The sequence below is a fragment of the Lissotriton vulgaris genome, chromosome 7 (assembly GCF_964263255.1).
Source record: "Lissotriton vulgaris chromosome 7, aLisVul1.2, whole genome shotgun sequence".
Lineage (NCBI taxonomy): Eukaryota > Metazoa > Chordata > Amphibia > Caudata > Salamandridae > Lissotriton > Lissotriton vulgaris.
In genome coordinates, this window is record NC_141695.1 from 748,102,004 (window position 1) to 748,120,668 (window position 18,665).

Sequence of the window (18,665 nt, forward strand, 5' to 3'; positions counted from 1 at the left end):
TGTGTATATGCAAGACAATTGGTAACTGTGATGATGCAATAGGGTTAACACACTGACGCAATTTATTGAGTTTTCCATTCTTCTTCCCTTGCTCTATTCACAATAATTGAGGCTTTTACCTTCTTTCCAGATGTAAATAAACCCCCCCGCTTCTAATTCAGTTCTTTTTCAGTGTTCCCTCTTCCTTAATCCCTGTGTTTGTTACTGAAGTCCATAAAGAAGTAGAAACTTCTGTTTTTTGTCTGTCCTTCCAAACAGTGATTCATTTCATTCTCTAGGAAGGAATGACAGGGAAGGACAATGCATCCACATAGATTCTTCTTCTTGGCAGTCTGAAAGTCTTCCCTTACAAGCATGTGGTGAAATAGCTGGATCTCAACCACAGAGCAATACTATTTTTCTCTACTGCTGAGGTAAGGCAGAAGTGGTAATGGAAATCAGGCATGCAGTGAATAAAGAATGGAGTGGCTTCTCATTTTGCTGTTCAGAGCCCAGACTTACAGCTAAATCGGTCTTTTGCTGAGCTTTGAAGATTACGATGCTGAATGCTACGGCTAAATTAAGGATGAGATTAAGTGGTTCTTGCTCCAGATCTGATTCACATTCTAGCCCCTGATTCCCCCTTTGACACTTTTCTGGCGACTCACCACTTTCTAATGAGGAGCTGAAAGCCATTATTGACAGTGCGGAGTTGGGCAATACTGCTAAATACAGGGGGAGGAAGTCTACTATTTTTGTTTATGGATTCTAACATTAAGGGCCTGATTCTGATGCGGTTAGGAAAGCATTCCCACCTAGGGCCTGATTCTGATATGGTTAGGAAGGCCTCATGATGGCATTTGCTCCTTCCAAATCGGATCGGGAACATGACCCAGGACCCAATTATGATGCCGGTAGAAAGATATGCTCCCATTAAAGTCAATGGGAGTCCAACCAAATTGTATCTGGAAGCATCTGGATGCATCCTACTCTGTCGGTCAGACTCTCCCGATCCGAGTGGGTCGGAAACCATTTCCAAACTGATTTGGTCAGGAAGCTTTCCAACCCGCATCAGAATCAGGCCCTAAGTATGATGATTCCTCTCAATCTAGATTTATGTACTAAGAAATATTTTAAGTGTCTTTGGACTACATCACATCTATTGTGGGTCTTCCTCCAGCAATAAATCCTCAAGTTGTTCATTAGGGATTTATTTGAGTTATTTGAAATACATGGTCAACCTTTGAGTTCACATTTGCCCATTCATTGGTCAAGGATATCTATCATTTGAAGGGACTTGGAAGTCCCTCAGAAAATGACTTTACTTAAGATTACGTGCAAATTCTATCCAATAAGAATGAGGAGTTGTGTATATTGATAATGTGCAAGGAATAACTGCAAGGAGGTCCTCGACGACCACACATCATCCAAATCATCTTTCAGCAGCTTCAGTATCCTGTATCCTCAGAATCAGAACCTCTCAATTTAAGCCAATGGTGCTTTTGATATAAAGTGTGGAACAGGACTCGAGATTATTTTGGTTACCAGGTCACGGTCCAACTATTCCTTATTGGCCTCCCTGACTGTTCTCTTGTTGAAACTGGTCACCCAATTCGGGGTGGAGTAACCAAACACAACTTTTCTGAACTTTTCAAAAGGTTGCAAACTTTGTGGTTACCAATGCTAGTTTGCACAGTGGACTAAAAAGATGAGATTAGCATCTTCTTTAAAATATTTACATGTCTGGAACACTCTGGTAGAGTTTTCCTATCTTGGTGTCTACAAATTCATAAACATTCAATTTATTTTTAGAAAAAAGGTGTCGGATTTCTTTTGGGTTGTGTGAATTTTTTTATTTTGTGTTTGATGCTTCTAAATGCTTTACACTTGTTCATTAGTTGAAGCCTTGCTTCTCAAAGCCACGGCTACTCAGGATTGAGCAAGTTGTTTTACAAACAATCTGACTGGACCAAAAATAGATTGTGAGTGTATTACAAGCACAACATATAATGCACCAGAATCCTCCCAGAAACCATTTATGCAAATATTACTGAATCACAGTTTTGAACAAATGTCCACAAAATGCCTCGTCCATCTTGTGATTTGGTAGCCATTCAGAATCCTATTTTAGGCATTTGTAACATTATCCCAAAATGTGATTTATATATGAAAAATATATAGTTTGCATTCACACAGACTCTAATTTTGCAAATCAGAGAGTTTGGGACCAATAAATAGGGTTGTATATCTGGCCCATCGAATTCATTCTTTCAAATCATTTTCGGAACATCAATTTCTAATCAAAAGAGTTCAATATAATAACATGAAATGTAATTATTAATAAATTGCCTTTTGATTTCGGTAAGAACCTTTAATAAATCCGAAAATGGAAAACACATTGTTAAATCCAGTTGCGAACAGGTCCATCAAATTCTGAAATTTGACCAGTCATATTTCATGTTTTGACAAAATTCATCTCAAAAGACAACACAAACTTTACACAGAATAAAATAAGTTGGAAGGTAGCAAAACATGTCAAACGTGCTCTCTGAGATAGGCACACGCTGTCTGTTAATGAGCTGTTTTAAATGTTTCTTTTGCATTTCGAAATACTACATTATTACAATGTTTTTATGAGTTGACGACTTGCATAAATCACTTTTCTGTGATAAGATCTTACAGCAGCTCTAGAGATTGGATTCTTCTTATTGACGATAATTGCCGCTAATTGTAGACAATTATTTCCTCTCTTGTCACAGAGGCTAATTTGAGCACAAAAAATGCAACCCTGTCGAGTAAAATGCGGATGGGACCGGGCTACTGACGAATGCTACTGCTGATCCCAAGGTACACATGATAGATGGGAATTTCTTCCTTTGGTCCATATCTGTTGTGACTCAAGGAGCTGTTACTCCGAGTTTTCCCTGTCAAGCCTTGATTGATCAGGACTGGATCTTAGAAAAGAAGCCATTGCCCTGGGCTCTTCCTCTAATCAAAGCCAATGCCCACCCAGAGCTAATGAGAGGCATCAGCTCACTGACAACTGATTGATTTTTAGCAGTACAGAGAGCCCCTCCCTCTAAGGAAAGGCTGGCCAGCGTGCTCAATTCTAGAAGCCGGCTGACAAATACAGCACTTGGAAAGTAATTAGTAGAAAAAAACGGAAACTTGTCGTAGGTAATTTATCATACAGTTGTGTACTGGACTTTCACCTCTTGTTTTTGGATTGCCAAAGAATTACACATATTTTGCAAAAGAGTTGGTTTCAGAGCTTGCAAAAGTTTATCTGGTTGTGAAAAATCAAACTGAAGCATTGTGGCTGACGGATTTTGCACATGCAAGTAATAATTATATGAACTATTAATATATGCAGACAGCCATCTGTGTTTGCGAATGGCTCTTATGCATTCAGACAACATGTCAAATGTTTGGATTGTGCATATTCCGTAGTTAGGAATATGCGTTTGGCTCTGGGGAATATTAGGTTGAGCCACTCTGCAAAAGCATGTCAACACGCACAACTTCTTAAGCATCGTGGCATTCAAGTACTGTTTTGGGTAGTTTCCCACTCTGGAAATGTACTCGAGGATGGGTGCATGCCTTTCCAGTCAGGGTGAGAAATGGAAGGTAATGCCCAATAGCAATAATCACGGGCAAAGCCAATAGGTGTCCCCTTTGGCTTAGTCATTGCACTCTTATTGGCTTTGCCACTCCTTTTTGTCAATGCTGTTCAGCATTAGTAAAAACAAAAATAAACATTGCTATATTACCAATGCTGGACAGCACCAGAAAAAAAAAAAAACAATGCATATTTGTACAAAACAATGAAGGAGCCATTACAAAAAAAACACAAAGATGGAGACAAAAACAGTTGCCATGGAGTGAGAAGCAACCGATGAACTGGCAGGGGACAGAGGAACATCAAGGAGAGCTAAAAGAGCTGCAGAAGGAATTAAAAGGAAGGTAAACATGGAGGCCAAACACAAGAAGCAGAACAAAAGCCATTAAATATGAAGCAATCAAATGAGAGAGGCAAGAAAGTCAACCAAGGTTAGCAAAGGGCTAACCCTAATCCCACTGTAAGTTTGGTACAGTCTTCGCCAAAAGAATGGTAAACCCTAACCGTAGGTGAGACCTAAGAAGGAGCTATAGATATATGGCTAACGTTGAAATATAAAGAAAATAAAAGAACATATCTCCTCTTCATTTACTCATGTAGAGGATCCTAGAGAAAAATATAGCCTGAGCGCTCCTCAGATTCATTGCTAAATGCCATAAAAGTCAGAAATATACTCCAATTTAGGAGCAGACTAAGGTTTTACCTTCAACTACAAAATCGCGCAAACAAAAAGGAAACTTGTTCAGTAACACGAAATGCATTTGCCTGAATTCACTAATGCAAAGCTTTCTTGACTGTTGTGCTCAAATCTATGTGGTTTCACAGCCGCCAGATGTGCCAAGCATGAAATACAGGACATCATGTGACTTCAAAGGAGCTGTAGTACCAAAAGTAAGGCTGGGAACATAGTAGATTTTGGGGCAGAGAGAGGGACAATGGTTGGGGGAGGGCAAGGAACATCTTGGGGATGGGGTTCAAAATGGAAATTCTACAGAGTGACACTTGCTGTGTCTTACACCTCCTCCCAAACGCATGAATAGTATCTCATTTGCAATGTAGATGACCACCTATTAGTTAAAAAAAAGTTTGGGCCTCAATTAGAGTTTGGTGGGTGATTAGCCGTCCACAGGTCATTACCTCTGCCACCTGGTGCAGTTCCGTCAGACATATTTAGAGATCTAAACATTTGTGGTGGACTTCCCTGTTTGCCAAACTCTAAGGCACTGATTCCAAATTTGTTAGAATCCAGGTGCTTTTATCATACCAGATATAAAACGATAAACTGGACAATGTTATTTATTGAGATAAATGTCACCTACTACGAATTTCTGGGAAAAACATCCAGATTTTGGTGTCTACTTGCACCAAAATCCACATGGCAACGTAAATACCATACCATTTTCACGTATCAAATTCCAGCAGGTTTTCCCTGCCAAAGTTAATGAATTGGGAGCTATCTGATTCACTTAGTAATTACCACATGTAGTAAATGCCACCAAACTAATAATTCCTGTGCAAATAAAGGTTTAAGCTGGGGTCTGAAAACACTGGCTCATTCGTATCTGGGGCCTAAATTAAGCCCTGTGTGGGCTTTGTACTTTCCAAACCTCGAAAATTGTAATAAAAGGTGTGCAAATGGGGATTTACCAAACTTTGTAGTTTTGTATGGTCATACTCCGAAAGTAAATGTGTACCTGTGTGAGTAGATCAACATGTTTTAGAAGCTGCTCCTTATAAACAAGACACAATGGGGCAGATTTACAATTACTGGCGCATCCCTGCAAATTAGCAGGGATGCGCCAGTAATTGTGCGCCGCAGCTCCGCCACCCATGATGCGCCACATTTACAATGCGGCGCACCATGGGGCAAAAACGGCACAGATGCGTCACGGATCTGTGCCGTAAAAGCGGCGCATTGCTGGAGTTGCGTCGCAAGCGCGACGCAGCTCCAGCAATGCTCTGGGGGGGCCTATTCTTTCAATGCTGCCTCAAGCTTTATGCCTGCTTCAAGAAGGCGCAGGGTTTTGACGCAGCATTGGCCTAAAAGTGACTGAGGGAAATCTTGTAGATTTCACTCAGCCACTTTTAGGAGGCGTTCCTGCACAGGAACGCCCCCCGCCCTGCGCAGGAACGCCTCCTTAAGGCGCAGGGCTCTACAACGTCACGCATCTCACAGATGCGTCACGTTGTTAACACCCCGCACCATGGCGCATCTTTTGCGCCGCCGCTGCATCACAAAAGTGACGCAACGGTGGCGCAAAAGAGGCGCAAGGGGCTTGTAAATCTGCCCCAATATCCTCTTCCTGACACATTACATAGAATTCTTCCACCGCCACAGCGACAAAGTATCGTGAGGCACCTTATAAGCCTCAAAATCTGGACAGAAATTCGACAATAGAGGCCCCCATACAAATTAGTAGCACCAGCCCAATCGAGTTCTACTCAGACTCATTCTCAGTAATGTGGATCTTAACTTTCTTCTCCATCTAAATATATTATATATGGGCCAACCCCTCCTACAAAATTTTGTATTTCTTGCAAGTCACAGTTCATTTTAGAATTTATAACTACATTACAAATAAATTAAGAGGGCTTGATTGCCTACAGAGCAAAATTAATTTTCATTGCTCCTAAGCTTTACCAATAGTTTTGACATTTTATTAATGTTTGTGCTGTTTATATGTCATGCAGATTTAAATGTGTTGTGTATCTACTGGTGTGATAAAGATGACAATTTCACTTAAAGGTTAAATATTAAATAAGCTGATTACCAAGCTGAAGAGCCCTGCTTTGCTCCTTATTCTGTCTAGCATCTGTCCTCTCTAGCACAATACTGAACTGGTCCGCTTCAACAAAGCTGTTTATCAGAGACCATGGTGACACAGGCTGGCCAAAACAAAAAAAAAAAAACTTGAAACAGTCTTGGGGCAGTTTGCTATTTTGTGGATGAAATTGGAGTATTTGGTCTGTAGATGTGCCATTCTGACAAGCACAACATGCTTCCAAAATCTTTGGCTTTCACATAGACTATACCACCGACATTTACCTAAGGCTATGCAATGATCAAATTCAATGAACCCAATTTCTTCAAAACTAGGTAATGTGCCTTATTTATTTATTTTTATTTATTTATTTGTTTTTGCAATTTGTACAGCGCGAACGAATACCCATGGGCGTCTCAGCGCTAGATAATTCCCTAACTTTCCCAGGAGGCTCGTTGTGAATGCTTAGCCAAAATTACTGATCGAAGAGCCAAGTCTTCAATCCTTTACGAAACTGTAAAAGAGAGGGAGACATCCTAATATGCTGCGGCAAGGTGTTCCATAATTTAGATGCCGCGACTACAAAGCGACGATCACCCCACGAAACTGTTTTAGATCAAGGGACCACTAGCTGGTTAAGAGTGGCTGATCGAAGCTGTCTAGCCGGTCTATAAGGTATCAGCTGATCCTTAAAATAGTGTGGTCCTTGGTCATGCAGTGTCTTGTATACTATGCAAAGTGATTTAAATTTGAACCGGTTACGGATAGTCAGCCAGTGGTATTTCTTGATGGTATCCGATATAGACAAAAATTTGGGTGTTCCTGAAAGCAAGCGTGCTGCTGCATTCTGTGCTGACTGAAGCTTATTCGTAACCCTGACCTGGGCATTTAGAAATAATCTGTTGCAATAATCAAGGGATGATAACACTAAGGAGCTAACCAGAGTTTTAGACAGCAGTGTCAGGCAAAAATGGTTTGATTTTTCTGATCAACCTTAATTTGTGATGGGCTGTTGCCACTACCTTATTTGCATGTGCCACAAAATTTAGGTCCGTATCAAAGGTTACTCCCAAGTTCTTAACTTTGAGAGCTGGCCTGGGGCGGGCTCCCATGGCTGATGGCCACCAGATTGCTGACCAGTCTGGTCGGAGGTGTCCAAAGATAAGCACCTCCGTCTTTTGAGAGTTGAGCTTAAGGCAATTGACTGCCATCCACTCTCCGATAGCATGCATTCCGCGTTGAAAACGGTCTGCCACCTCAAGCCTGTCATCCTTAATGGCAAAAACCAATTGTGTGTCGTCAGCGTAAGAGGTTATGCTCATCCCAAATGCTTTGATGACATTAGCAATGTCCGACACATAGATATTAAATAGTGTCGGATTTAGGGATGAGCCTTGAGGAACCCCGCACGGTAGCGACATTTTGGCCGACTGATATGGGCCCAGGATGACTGCCTGTGATCTGATGGCAAGAAAGGATGCAATCAGATTTCTAGCTAGGTGGTGAATGCCTATCTTTTCGACACGGTCGACCAAGATCTTATGGTCGACCGTGTCGAAGGCCGCTGATAGGTCCAACAGTACAAGTACGGCTGTCCCTCCTTGGTCTCGAATTATCCTGATGTCATCTGCAGCCTTGATTAAGGCGGTTTCGGTGCCATGATATCGCGGAAAACCAAATTGTGATTCATCCAGTAGAAGATGTTTCTCTACATGCTCGACCAACTGTTGGTTCATGGACTTTTCGATCACTTTGGCTAAGAATGGCAGGTTCGCAATGGGCCTATAGTTCTTTAAATTGTCCATATCAAGACTTGATTTCTTCAGCAAGGGCTTCACCAGCGTTTTCTTTAAGGAATCGGGAAAGATTCCTGAGCTTAGTACGGAATTACAGACTGAAGTAATAACCGGGATTAGGGTGTCCATCACCGGTAGTAGGACTGAGAGAGGGCATGGATCTAATGTTGATCCCGATTTAATAGAAGAGACAATAACCCTAGTCTGGTCTACAGTAAGCGCCTCGAAAACAGTCAAGGCCTTATCCAGAGGCAGATCAGATGGAACTGAATTTATAGGATGCGGGTAAAAAGCCTGATAAATATCATTGACTTTTGAAAAAAAGAATTTGGCCAATGCGTCACAAAGTAATTGTGAGGGTGGCGGTGTAAGATCAGGAGCATTACCTGACAATGTTCTAGTGATGTCATATAATTGTTTGCTTGAGTTTTTGGCTTTTTCTATTTTATCCGAAAAGAATGCTTTTTTTAGCTTCTGTAATCATAGCTTTATAGACATTCAGTGACTCTTTATATTTGACCTTGCTCTCAGGAGCATAGTTTTTTCGCCACTGCCTTTCCCTATTTCTATTCAGCTGTTTTTGCCTCCTTAGTTCCTCTGTATACCATGGGGCAGTGGGTGTAATTCTGTTCCTAGATATCACATATTTGACAATACTCACCTTCAATTGTCAAGTCTACACTGGCTAATAATTAAAGAGTGGGCAACCTTCAAAGTTTATGTATCTGTCATGTACTGGCAGCTGTGAAGGTCTGCAAGTTTCCGTCTTCAATTCATAAGAAAAGTGTGGCTCCTGACAGTAGCCACAGTATCACCCTGAACTTAATAGTACATATGAAAGGTGTCAAGTGTCTCCGAAGGATGGTCCCAAATAGGCAAAAAAAGCCATAAGGTCAAAAAAACACCCTTGGCAATCGTGTGGGTCCTGATTGAAGATGAAGTTTAATACACAAGTAGACAAGCAGGGCATCAAACTTTCCCTGACATCAAGAAAGAGAAAGTAGCCAAGTCAAGACATGGAAAAGATGATCCAATGGGAATTTGGGTTGAAAACAGCAAAAATGATGGACATAAACGTGCTGCGATGCAGTCATCAGTTCTTAATGTCTCAATTATATATCAATCAAACAAGAATGACACTACAGAAAAAGATTGAACTTCATCTTGGATTGGGAAGCTTATACATTAATCCTTGGGTAGACCGCTATCTTAAAAAGTAGTATTTCAGAAGGCTTAGTCACACCTTTTTCCTTCACACAGTGTCACTGCACCACTCACCTGAAAACCAGGATCACAGTAATGGAGAGAGTCCCCCCTCTCACCTCCAGACCAATTCCTCCACAGTTACTATACAGTATGAGCGACTGATCCCCACGGGAAAGGGACGAGAAATACATCACCCCGGGTGCGCTGGGAATTGAGGGAGAGATACTTGATATGATGTCAAAGACGTGGTGTGGGCAGGCGGAAAGGACACACAGACAACGTCTGTAGGATAACAGTGGAGAAGGAAGGCACAGCTCAAGTCCTGGAAGACAGAAGCGATGAAAAGACTTTAGCGAATGGGGAAAGGGACTAAGAACACACAGTACTTAAGGTTGTAGCTATCAATGGCACCAGGGAACACGGAAAGAACACTCACCCCGGCTTTCACAGGAATGTAGAGCATTAGTTCCACATCTGTGGACAAAGGTAGTCTTTCCCAGTGAGCACTTGTGTGTAGACGGGAAGGGGGAAGCCAGAGGGATAATCGAGGGTTTAATTTATTTATTTATTTTGAAAGTTTTATATAGCGCTGGCTAGACCCGGAGGTATCAGAGCGCTTTACATGAGCATCAGATCATAGTTACAGGTTACATCGTTACAAAGGTTACACAGTTCTTAGAGCATGGCAACATAGTTACCTGTAAGGTTGAGATAAACAATTAGTACAAATACGTAAGGGGAAAAGAAGGCAAGGAGAGAGATTCAGGGGGGGATTGGAGTAGGGGAAGTAGACAGATAATGAAGGTGGGAAAGAGGAGGGGAGGGGAGGGTGAGAGCCACAGCATGGGGAGAAGAGGGGAAGGGTGATGGGGACACAAACCGGTAGACGAGTCAAGGCAATGTCCAAAGTCCAGTAAGCTGTGATCCCAGGGGAAGTGGTATCCCTTCCCTACCTCTATTGCGAGAGGCTCCCTTTACGCAGTGGACTCCCTCAGAGGGGTCTCTGAGACTCCAAGGCCTACATACTGGATCCTTCCCCAAAAAGGGGAGAGGGAGGGCTTTGGCAAGGGGTGCCATAAGTTCACTCTTTAACGAAAAGGTGCTGAATGCTTATGCTCAAGGAGGAGTAGGGAGTGCAAACGAAAGGTGACTTCCTATTCCCTCTACAAGCAGTCACGAAAATGCTTCCCCCCGTGGTGTACTTAGAAATATGAAAACACAGCGCCGATGACTCCTGTTGAACACTGTTAAATGAAGGAAGTGAGAGAGCGCAGAACAGAGTTAAAAATTGTAGGGGTGCATCATATTCACGAGTAGTCAGCACCCACATATATAGAGGACTTACTAATTGTGTTCAAATGTAATGTAGGGTTGAGAACTAATGTAGATGGTATTAGAATTACACTAAGAGCTAATGTAATTTGCTTTAAAAATCCATAATGCTGTTTTAACATAGAGATGCCGTTTGCTGTGGAGTATTTCACTAATAAGAGTGCGTTTAATAATTTCACCATTGTGCCTTTAGCTTTGCTTATTAAACTCACAGTTGTAACGTTAAATGTGATTAACTTGCTTAGGTAGAAGATTGTATTTTGCATTAAAGATTGATGTTAAAGGACGTAAATGTATAGCTTATGTTAGCATGTTGATGCATATAACGTGTAGAGGCCCATTTCATGGAAATCGTGTAGGCCTGATTTGAAATGCCTTTTTGCATTAAATCGTAGAAATGTTTTGGAGAAAGCTGCTTCAGCTCAAGTCAATTGCAACATTTGGAATTCGTGAGCCGATTCACATGCGTTCTTTTGCAGGTGCAGGACAAAGTAGATAGTGGAGTAGAAGGGCCCATTGTGTATGAGAGTTAGGATGCTAGGCTCAGACGTGGAGGAGTAACCTAGGAATTCAAGGAAGCAACTTGAAGCGAAGAAGAGCCTGGTACCCAAGGACGTTTTAACGGACAAGGATGGAGAGGTGTCATAATGGAAAATTCTGGAAACCAACACCTTCTAGAGGGGCGTACCTGAAGGCGTGTCGTTCGTATTGTGGGGTTCTGTATTAGGGACAGCACCCCGAGGGTGGAGGTAGAGCAGATGGGCTGAGCAGTCGGAGAGAGAGGTTGGTTAGGCAGAGAGAGAGAACGCAGCTAGGACTGAGTAGCCTGAAGATTGAGAGAAAGAAAGAAAGTGAGTGAACTCTTTTGAGAGTCACCACTGCTGACACCTTTCTTAGGAATGGGACTTTGTTGAGTAGGGATGTCACCAAGAGTAGTGTAGGGACAGACTAACCTGGATTTTATTCCTTTTTATAAATGCTTACTAAAACTCAGGTTATAGCAATTCTTGTTAGCCTGATGATTCTTGAACTTATTCTTGTATTATTTCTGAGTCGTCTGAGATTCTTCCGTAGGATTATGTTTGTATTAGTGCACGTTTACTTTTTGAATCTTTTGCTGAGATGTTTATACATTCAGTTGTTTTTGGCTTAATAATACATCTTTGAACTTAGTTCCTAGTCAGTGGTTCTTTGGGGATAAAGAGGGGAATTGACTGAATTGATTTATCATTGTTTACCTAGATTTCCTAATTCACTCTATGACAGGTAAAAAGGTCTAGTCGACCTGTGTCCGGGATTCTGGAGTATGGTAAGCTGACTCTAGAGGTAAAATCCCGCCTTCCCAGTTGGTAGCAGTGTAGGATGGTTTCCTTCTAGAGTGAGGGTAATCTAGATTAGGTTAAGATTTCCCCAAGGCCCATAGAGATTCAGTGAAGAATGCCCAGAGAATCGCGGACGGAGGATGGCGTTCCAAGGAGAGTGACGGTGCGGCGAGAAGCAGCAGCTCGTAAGAGAGTGAGTATGAAAAGGGTCATGAGTTGCTAGATTGCGGTTACGTTGAATTGTTGTGTTGTGTTGTATTGTCTTGCGGAGTTGAGTGCCTGTAGTGTGAAAGGAGATCAGGTTATGAGCGCGCGCAACCGGTGAAAATCTTAGGCTCAAGGAGAGTCTAAGTGGTTCGGGTGTATCGAGCACCCATTGTAATTGTCGACCATTGTAAGGGGGTCATGAAGTACCTATGATCGCCCGCAGGACCGAGATAGGGGGAACGTGTGTGTGTGAGTGTGGGTAACGGACGCTGGTCGGAAGTTGCGGCGATTGTCCGGTCGTTTCGCGGACAGACATTTGCCAGTTCGGTGACATTTACAGTCAGACTGTGGACGTACAGTCAAAGAAGTGGTTGCTTGGTCGGAAATGATCATTTCAAGTGTATGATTGGGATGCATGCGTGACCGGGAGACGAGCTGAGAAAGGAGGGGAACTGCTGCGAAACGGAGGCGAGTGACGTCAGAGAGAGCCGCGCTGGGATAGGGCGGTTAGTGTGGAGCTGCGCTGGGATTGGGCGAGTGATGTCAGAGAGAGCCGCGCTGGGATAGGGCGGTTAGCGTGAAGCCGCGCTGGATTGGTGGATTGTCATCGGGAAGTAAAAGAGTGCTGTAAACAAAGAAACGTTGTGGTTTTCATCATGAAGTGTTTAAAAGTGTTGCGGAATTGTTTCAAAGGTGAAAAGAAGTTAGAACCTCGGGGTGGGGAGGAGGCTCCACCCGAGGATACTCCAGCCCATTACATGGCTACGAATGTTGGGTTGCATACCATATTTTGGCTTGAGAACTGGTGTAAGATTACTGACGGGAGCGAGGAATTGACCTTTCCTAGATACGGAACGTTTAAATTGGAAGTGCTGTATCAGTTAAAAGCGACTATGGCTTCTTTGCGGCCTTTGCCCAGACCAACACAGTTTGAAGCATTGAATGCATGGATCAGGGCAGCCCATGAAAAGAACAGGGATAGGAGACAAGAAAGAGTGAAAAGATCAGTTAGGGGGGTCCAAGATGCGAGATGGGATGCACTGGCTAAGAGGTGGAGAGTGCAGCCCATCGAAGGGGACAGGTTGTACCCGTTGTTGGTCAATGCAGGGGTTGCGCAGAGAAAGAGTACCGAGGATGAGGACAGTGAGACAGATGATAGCCTGATAGAGAGACTGTTGTCGGAGAGACCACCTCCATACAATCCTGAGATAGAGGGAAGACCAGCCTTAGCAATGGACAGGGAAGCTTCTGTTGTGGACGGTAGCGTCCCACAGGCGAGCAGTTTGGGCCCTTTAGGGAACAGGACCGGCTCGGGGGAGGGAGAAAGGACACCTCAAATTTCTCCAGAGGCGAGAGTAGTGGGAAGATTTACGGTACAAAATGTACCAAACGAAGAGGGTGTTGATTCTCAGAGATTGCCAGACGCTCTTACGGTACCGGTTACTATAGGTCCCATAGTATCAGTGTACAATCCAGAACAGAGACAAGGCGAGAGTCTGCCACAGACGGACAGGGAGAGAAGTGTCAGCGAAGGGAGGAGTAATGTGGCGGATGAATGGAGCCGATTGCCAAGGCCTGTAGAAAGGAGCACCCCTCTGGCAGCATCGGCAGACTCATCTGGAGAGCAGGAGGGTTTGAGAGGACCGATGGATTTGAGAGGACCGCAGCACTGGTCGCTTAGGGAATTAAGGCCAGATTTGTGAACTTGGGAGACGGTTGTGGATACCCAGAGCGACAGGTCGAGGGACGATTTTGGTCATGGAAGTCAGGGAAGTAGGGGGGTTTCTCACTGCACGCCTAGCGGAAGCAGGCAGGAATGGGATCGCCGAAGTGTGGAAAGTAGGGGGGCGTCCCACCACGCACCTAGCGATAACAGATCGGAGTGGGACCGTGAAGGCTGGGAAAACTGAAGGGTTCCCCATAACACACCTGAAGAAGAGAGACGAGCGAGTCAGGACTGTGGCAGAGGGGACTCTAATGGAACATCGAGTCAGGGTACATTGAGAGCGGCAATAAAGGCAAGAAGGATTGATGTGCTGAGACTCAAATCGGAAGTGGAGGAAATAGTGGAAGGCACATTACCACTAGAAAGGATTGATCTTTATGAACCACATGAACTGTTGTTTGTAGCAAAAGATGTTACCCGAAGGGCTAGGACAGCTCATGAGAAATTGTCTGAATTAGCGAACAAGTATTCAGTGGATTTGACAAGGACAAAAGCATTACAGGGTGGCCATAGGTTGCAGTACTCGGACCAAGATCTAGAAGAAAAGAGGGTGATCGGATTGAAAACCCACATCAGGGAACTGGTTGTGGGACTCCGAACATGGGTCCAATTGGACAAGTGGGAGGAAAGGTGGTCAAAGAAAAAGAGTGTTAGGCGAAGCGCTGTTGAGACATCTCCGGGAGGAGGATTGATGCATGTGGAGACGTATCCATTGCGGGAGATAGCTCACGGGGGATATGTGCACGTACCCTGGAGTAGGGGAGATTTTGCTGCCTTTACAAACTCATTTCCGAAGTTGCATGAGAGTCCAGTGGAATGGTACAAACAGGTAGAGAGGTTTGTTAAGATCTCAAAGGTGTTGTGGGTTGATCTGAATACTCTGTTTGACATTGTGGTTCCAGGGGATCTGTGGATAGCATGTAAGGTCAGTGTTGAATGGCCCACAGTGGAGCCTGAACGAGACCCTGCCACAAATGGACCCTCACCCAGGGTGATGGTAAAGTATGAGCAGGTGATCACGTGGTTGAAAACTAAGGTACCACCACAGGACATCGACTGGGTGAAGATAGATCAGACCAGGCAGGAACCTAAGGAGACAGTTCATGAGTACTATGAGCGATTATTGCAGATATTTAAGCAGTACAGCGGGTTGGATGTGATGGATCCAAAGGACATGGGACAGTATGTGTCTAAGTTTGTTCTAGGACTGAGGCCCGATATTTGTCTCATGATACAACAACACTTGATTTGTTGGCAGAACAAGCCCCTAGATGAGATCTTGAGGTATGCCAGGTACTGCAGTGACGAGATAGACTCTAAGTCCAAGAAACTTAAAGATAAGCTGATGCTAGTTCAAATGCAATCGGGAGGACAGGGTCAGTCAGGGGGTGGAACATTAGGGAGAAAATCGGGTGGCCAGAAAAGGGACAATAAGGACGGTAAGAGACCAAGGATAGATCTGGTGACTCTGAAGAAGATGACTAAGTGTCATCAGTGCCACGAGATCGGACATTGGAGGCGCGAGTGTCCCCATAACCCAGAAAATCAAGGACAGTAAGAGGAGGAGGAGGAGGTTCAGGCCCCTCCGGTGCAGAAGACAGCAATAGTAAAGGCTGAGACGGCCAAAGGGGGGACTTCAGCTCCTAGGGCTCCGGTTCCCTAGCCACCGAAGATTTCGGCAGGGAACAAGGTTTACAAGCAGATGCCTTTCATGGTTGAAGGAGACGAGTATTACTATTTTGATCCAGTAACAGGAAGACGCCTGAGTTGGGGGGGGAGGACTGTACCCTCGGGGCAGTTCTGGAAGTAGATCAGAGAGGACCATTCGTAGAGGCTGATATGGATGGCCATCCCACCACCTTTCTGGTTGATACGGGTGCTACCCGATCTACTGCACGATCTGCAGTAGTCCCCAACCTACCCCTTTCAGGACAGACTATCCAAGTTGTAGGCGTTGCAAACAGGAGAATGACGAACCCACTAACTGAGCCAGTCCCAGTGAAGATAGGAAGTTTCAGAGACAAACACCAATTTGTAGTGTGTGATTCCAGTCTTGTGTGTCTGTTAGGGAGAGATCTGTGCAAACTCAATTGCACTATCTACTGTACCCTCAAGGGAGTGGAGTTGCAGACAAATGATGATGATGCTGCCTTTAAGGTTGCAAATGCGCATGTGTGCATAGAACTGTATCCTGCTTTGACTGTGGAGGAACTCCCATGGGATTTGAGGGACACAGTCTCACAGGAAGTGTGGGACTTTACAGGAGAAAAGATTGGTTTGATTAGAGGAGTAGAGCCAGTTAAGATTCAAGTAAGACCGAATGCTGTGTTCCCAAGAACACCCCAATACAATTTGACTCTGGAATCTATTGCAGGAATAAAACCTGTAATCGAATTCATGATTAAACAGGGAATTCTGAAGGAAGTCGTGGGCAGTCCGTGCAACTCCCTGATCATGGGATGGCAGAAACCTAGCGGGAAGTTCAGGATTGTGCAGGATTTACGAAAAGTGAACAACATAGTTGTTCCATGCTGTCCAGTGGTACCAAATCCATCAGTGATACTGTTTCAGATACCGTTCCAAGCTGAGTGGTTTACTGTAATTTACCTTTGTCAGGCTTTCTTCTCGATTCCATTGCATGAGGAGAGCCAGTTTCTTTTCGCGTTTAAGCTGGAAAACCGCGTATTAAGATGGTGTCGTATCCCTCAAGGGTATATAGAGAGCCCATCGATCTTTAATCAGCTACTGAAAAAGAATCTTGAGAATCTAGTGCTGCCACACAGTACATAGATGATCTCCTTGTTGCGTCAGAGACAAAAGATGCTTGTAGGATTGACACGATTGCCTTGTTGAACCATTTGGCAGAGAATGGACACAAGGTGTCCCCCAGCAAGTTACAGTACTGTTTGCCTGAAGTACAGTATCTGGGTCACAGGATAGAGAAGGGAAAGAGGAAAGTGTCGCCTGACAGGATTGAGGCGATCATGAAAATGATGGTGCCTTCGACCCAGAGGGAGGTTAGGATGTTCTTGGGGATGGTTGGTTACTGTCGCCAGTGGATTGCCAATTTTTCCCTGAAAGCGAAACCATTGCAGAAACTGACGCACAAGGATGTAAGTGATCCGGTACCATGGGACAAGGACTGTATGATGGCTTTTCTTGAGCTGCGAGAGGACTTGTGTCGCGCTCCTGCTCTGGGAATGCCTGATTACACCAAATCATTTTCACTGTTCTGTTGTGAGCGAGAGGGACGTGCTTTGGCAGTTTTAGCACAAGATCATGGAGGTGTCCGTAGACCAGTTGCATACTTCTCGGCTACCTTAGATCCACTAGCTGCAGCGTTGCCCGGATGTCTCAAATCCGTTGCCGCAACAGGTGTCAGCATTGAAAGGTGTGAAAGCATTGTGATGGGTCATCGACTGATGGTATATGTTCCTCACTAATTGCTGATGACCAGGACCAAGACACAGCACTTGACGAATAATAGGCTCACACGCTACGAGCAGGTTATACTTGCTGAAGAGAATGTGACCCTTAAGAGGTGCTCGGTCTTGAATCCTGCTACTTTGATGCCACTACCTAATGCCTTGGACGATGATTGTGAAGACCATGATTGCCTTGATAAGACTGAATTGTGTACCAAACCCAGACCGGATATTGTCGATGAACCATTGGTAGACCCCGATGAAATTTTCTTTGTTGATGGTTCATGTGTAAGAGACAATACTGGTCAGTTGAGAGCAGCTTTCACTGTTTGTACGATTTCTGGAATTGTGGAAGCGGCTTGCCTGGAAGGAGTACACTCCGCTCAGGTGGCAGAGATAATTGCGTTGACGCGTGCCTGTTTGGCAGCCAACACGATTCGGATTACCATATACACTGACAGCCAATATGGGTTTGGTGTGGTTCATGACTTCGGGCAGTTATGGTCTCAAAGGGGTTACATGACATCATCAGGTTCCCCTATCAGGAATGGAGAATTTGTCAGATTACTGCTGGAGGCTTTGCAGGGTCCAGCAGAGATAACCGTTGTGAAATGCACTGCACACAGTAAAGGTACTGACTTTGTGTCCCTGGGAAATCGATATGCTGATGAAGTTGCACGTTACTGTGCCGAACAAGGATACTCCTTCACTGAGCAAACTGTTGAAGGGACGCAGGGAAGGACCGAGTTAAATATGATACTGGAAATGGCTGATACTTGGGATGAGATTAGGTGCATGCAGGAGCAGGCGTCGAACTATGAGAAAAAGGTGTGGGAGACAGCTGGTTGTGTCAAGGGAGAGTTGGATTTGTGGGCTTTGGCTGATGGGAGAGCTGTGTTGACGAATGAGCTGGTGAGCTCGATGGCACGACAGATACATGGTCCTGCACATCTGGGGAGAGATGCAATGATGCATGTGTTCAGGCAGACGTGGTACAACCCTAAATTTCGAGCGGCTGCAGAAGCGGTATGTCAGAGGTGTGTTACATGTCAACAAATGAACGTTGGGAAAAGAACACCTGTCACACTGAGTCACATTGGGAGGTCCGGTGGACCCTTCAATAGGATGCAATTGGATTTCATTGAGATGCCGAGGTGTAATCGCCTCAGATATGTCTTGGTGATCGTGTGTGTGTTTTCTAGGTGGGTTGAGGCATACCCAACACGTAGGTGCGACACACTCACAGTAGCAAAGTTATTGTTGAGGGAGCTAGTGCCACGTTTCGGGGTTC

General features: G+C 44.3%; 1 protein-coding gene across 1 annotated transcript in view; it reads left to right on the forward strand.

The window, feature by feature from the left end:
* LOC147702357 (uncharacterized) overlaps positions 1–18,665 on the forward strand; it is a 109,432-nt gene that overhangs the window by 23,202 nt on the left and 67,565 nt on the right. The window contains exon 2 of the mRNA XM_086929412.1: positions 14,159–15,269. Within this exon, the coding sequence (XP_086785538.1) occupies positions 14,159–15,269 (1,111 nt within the window). The remainder of the gene's footprint in view (positions 1–14,158; positions 15,270–18,665) is intronic.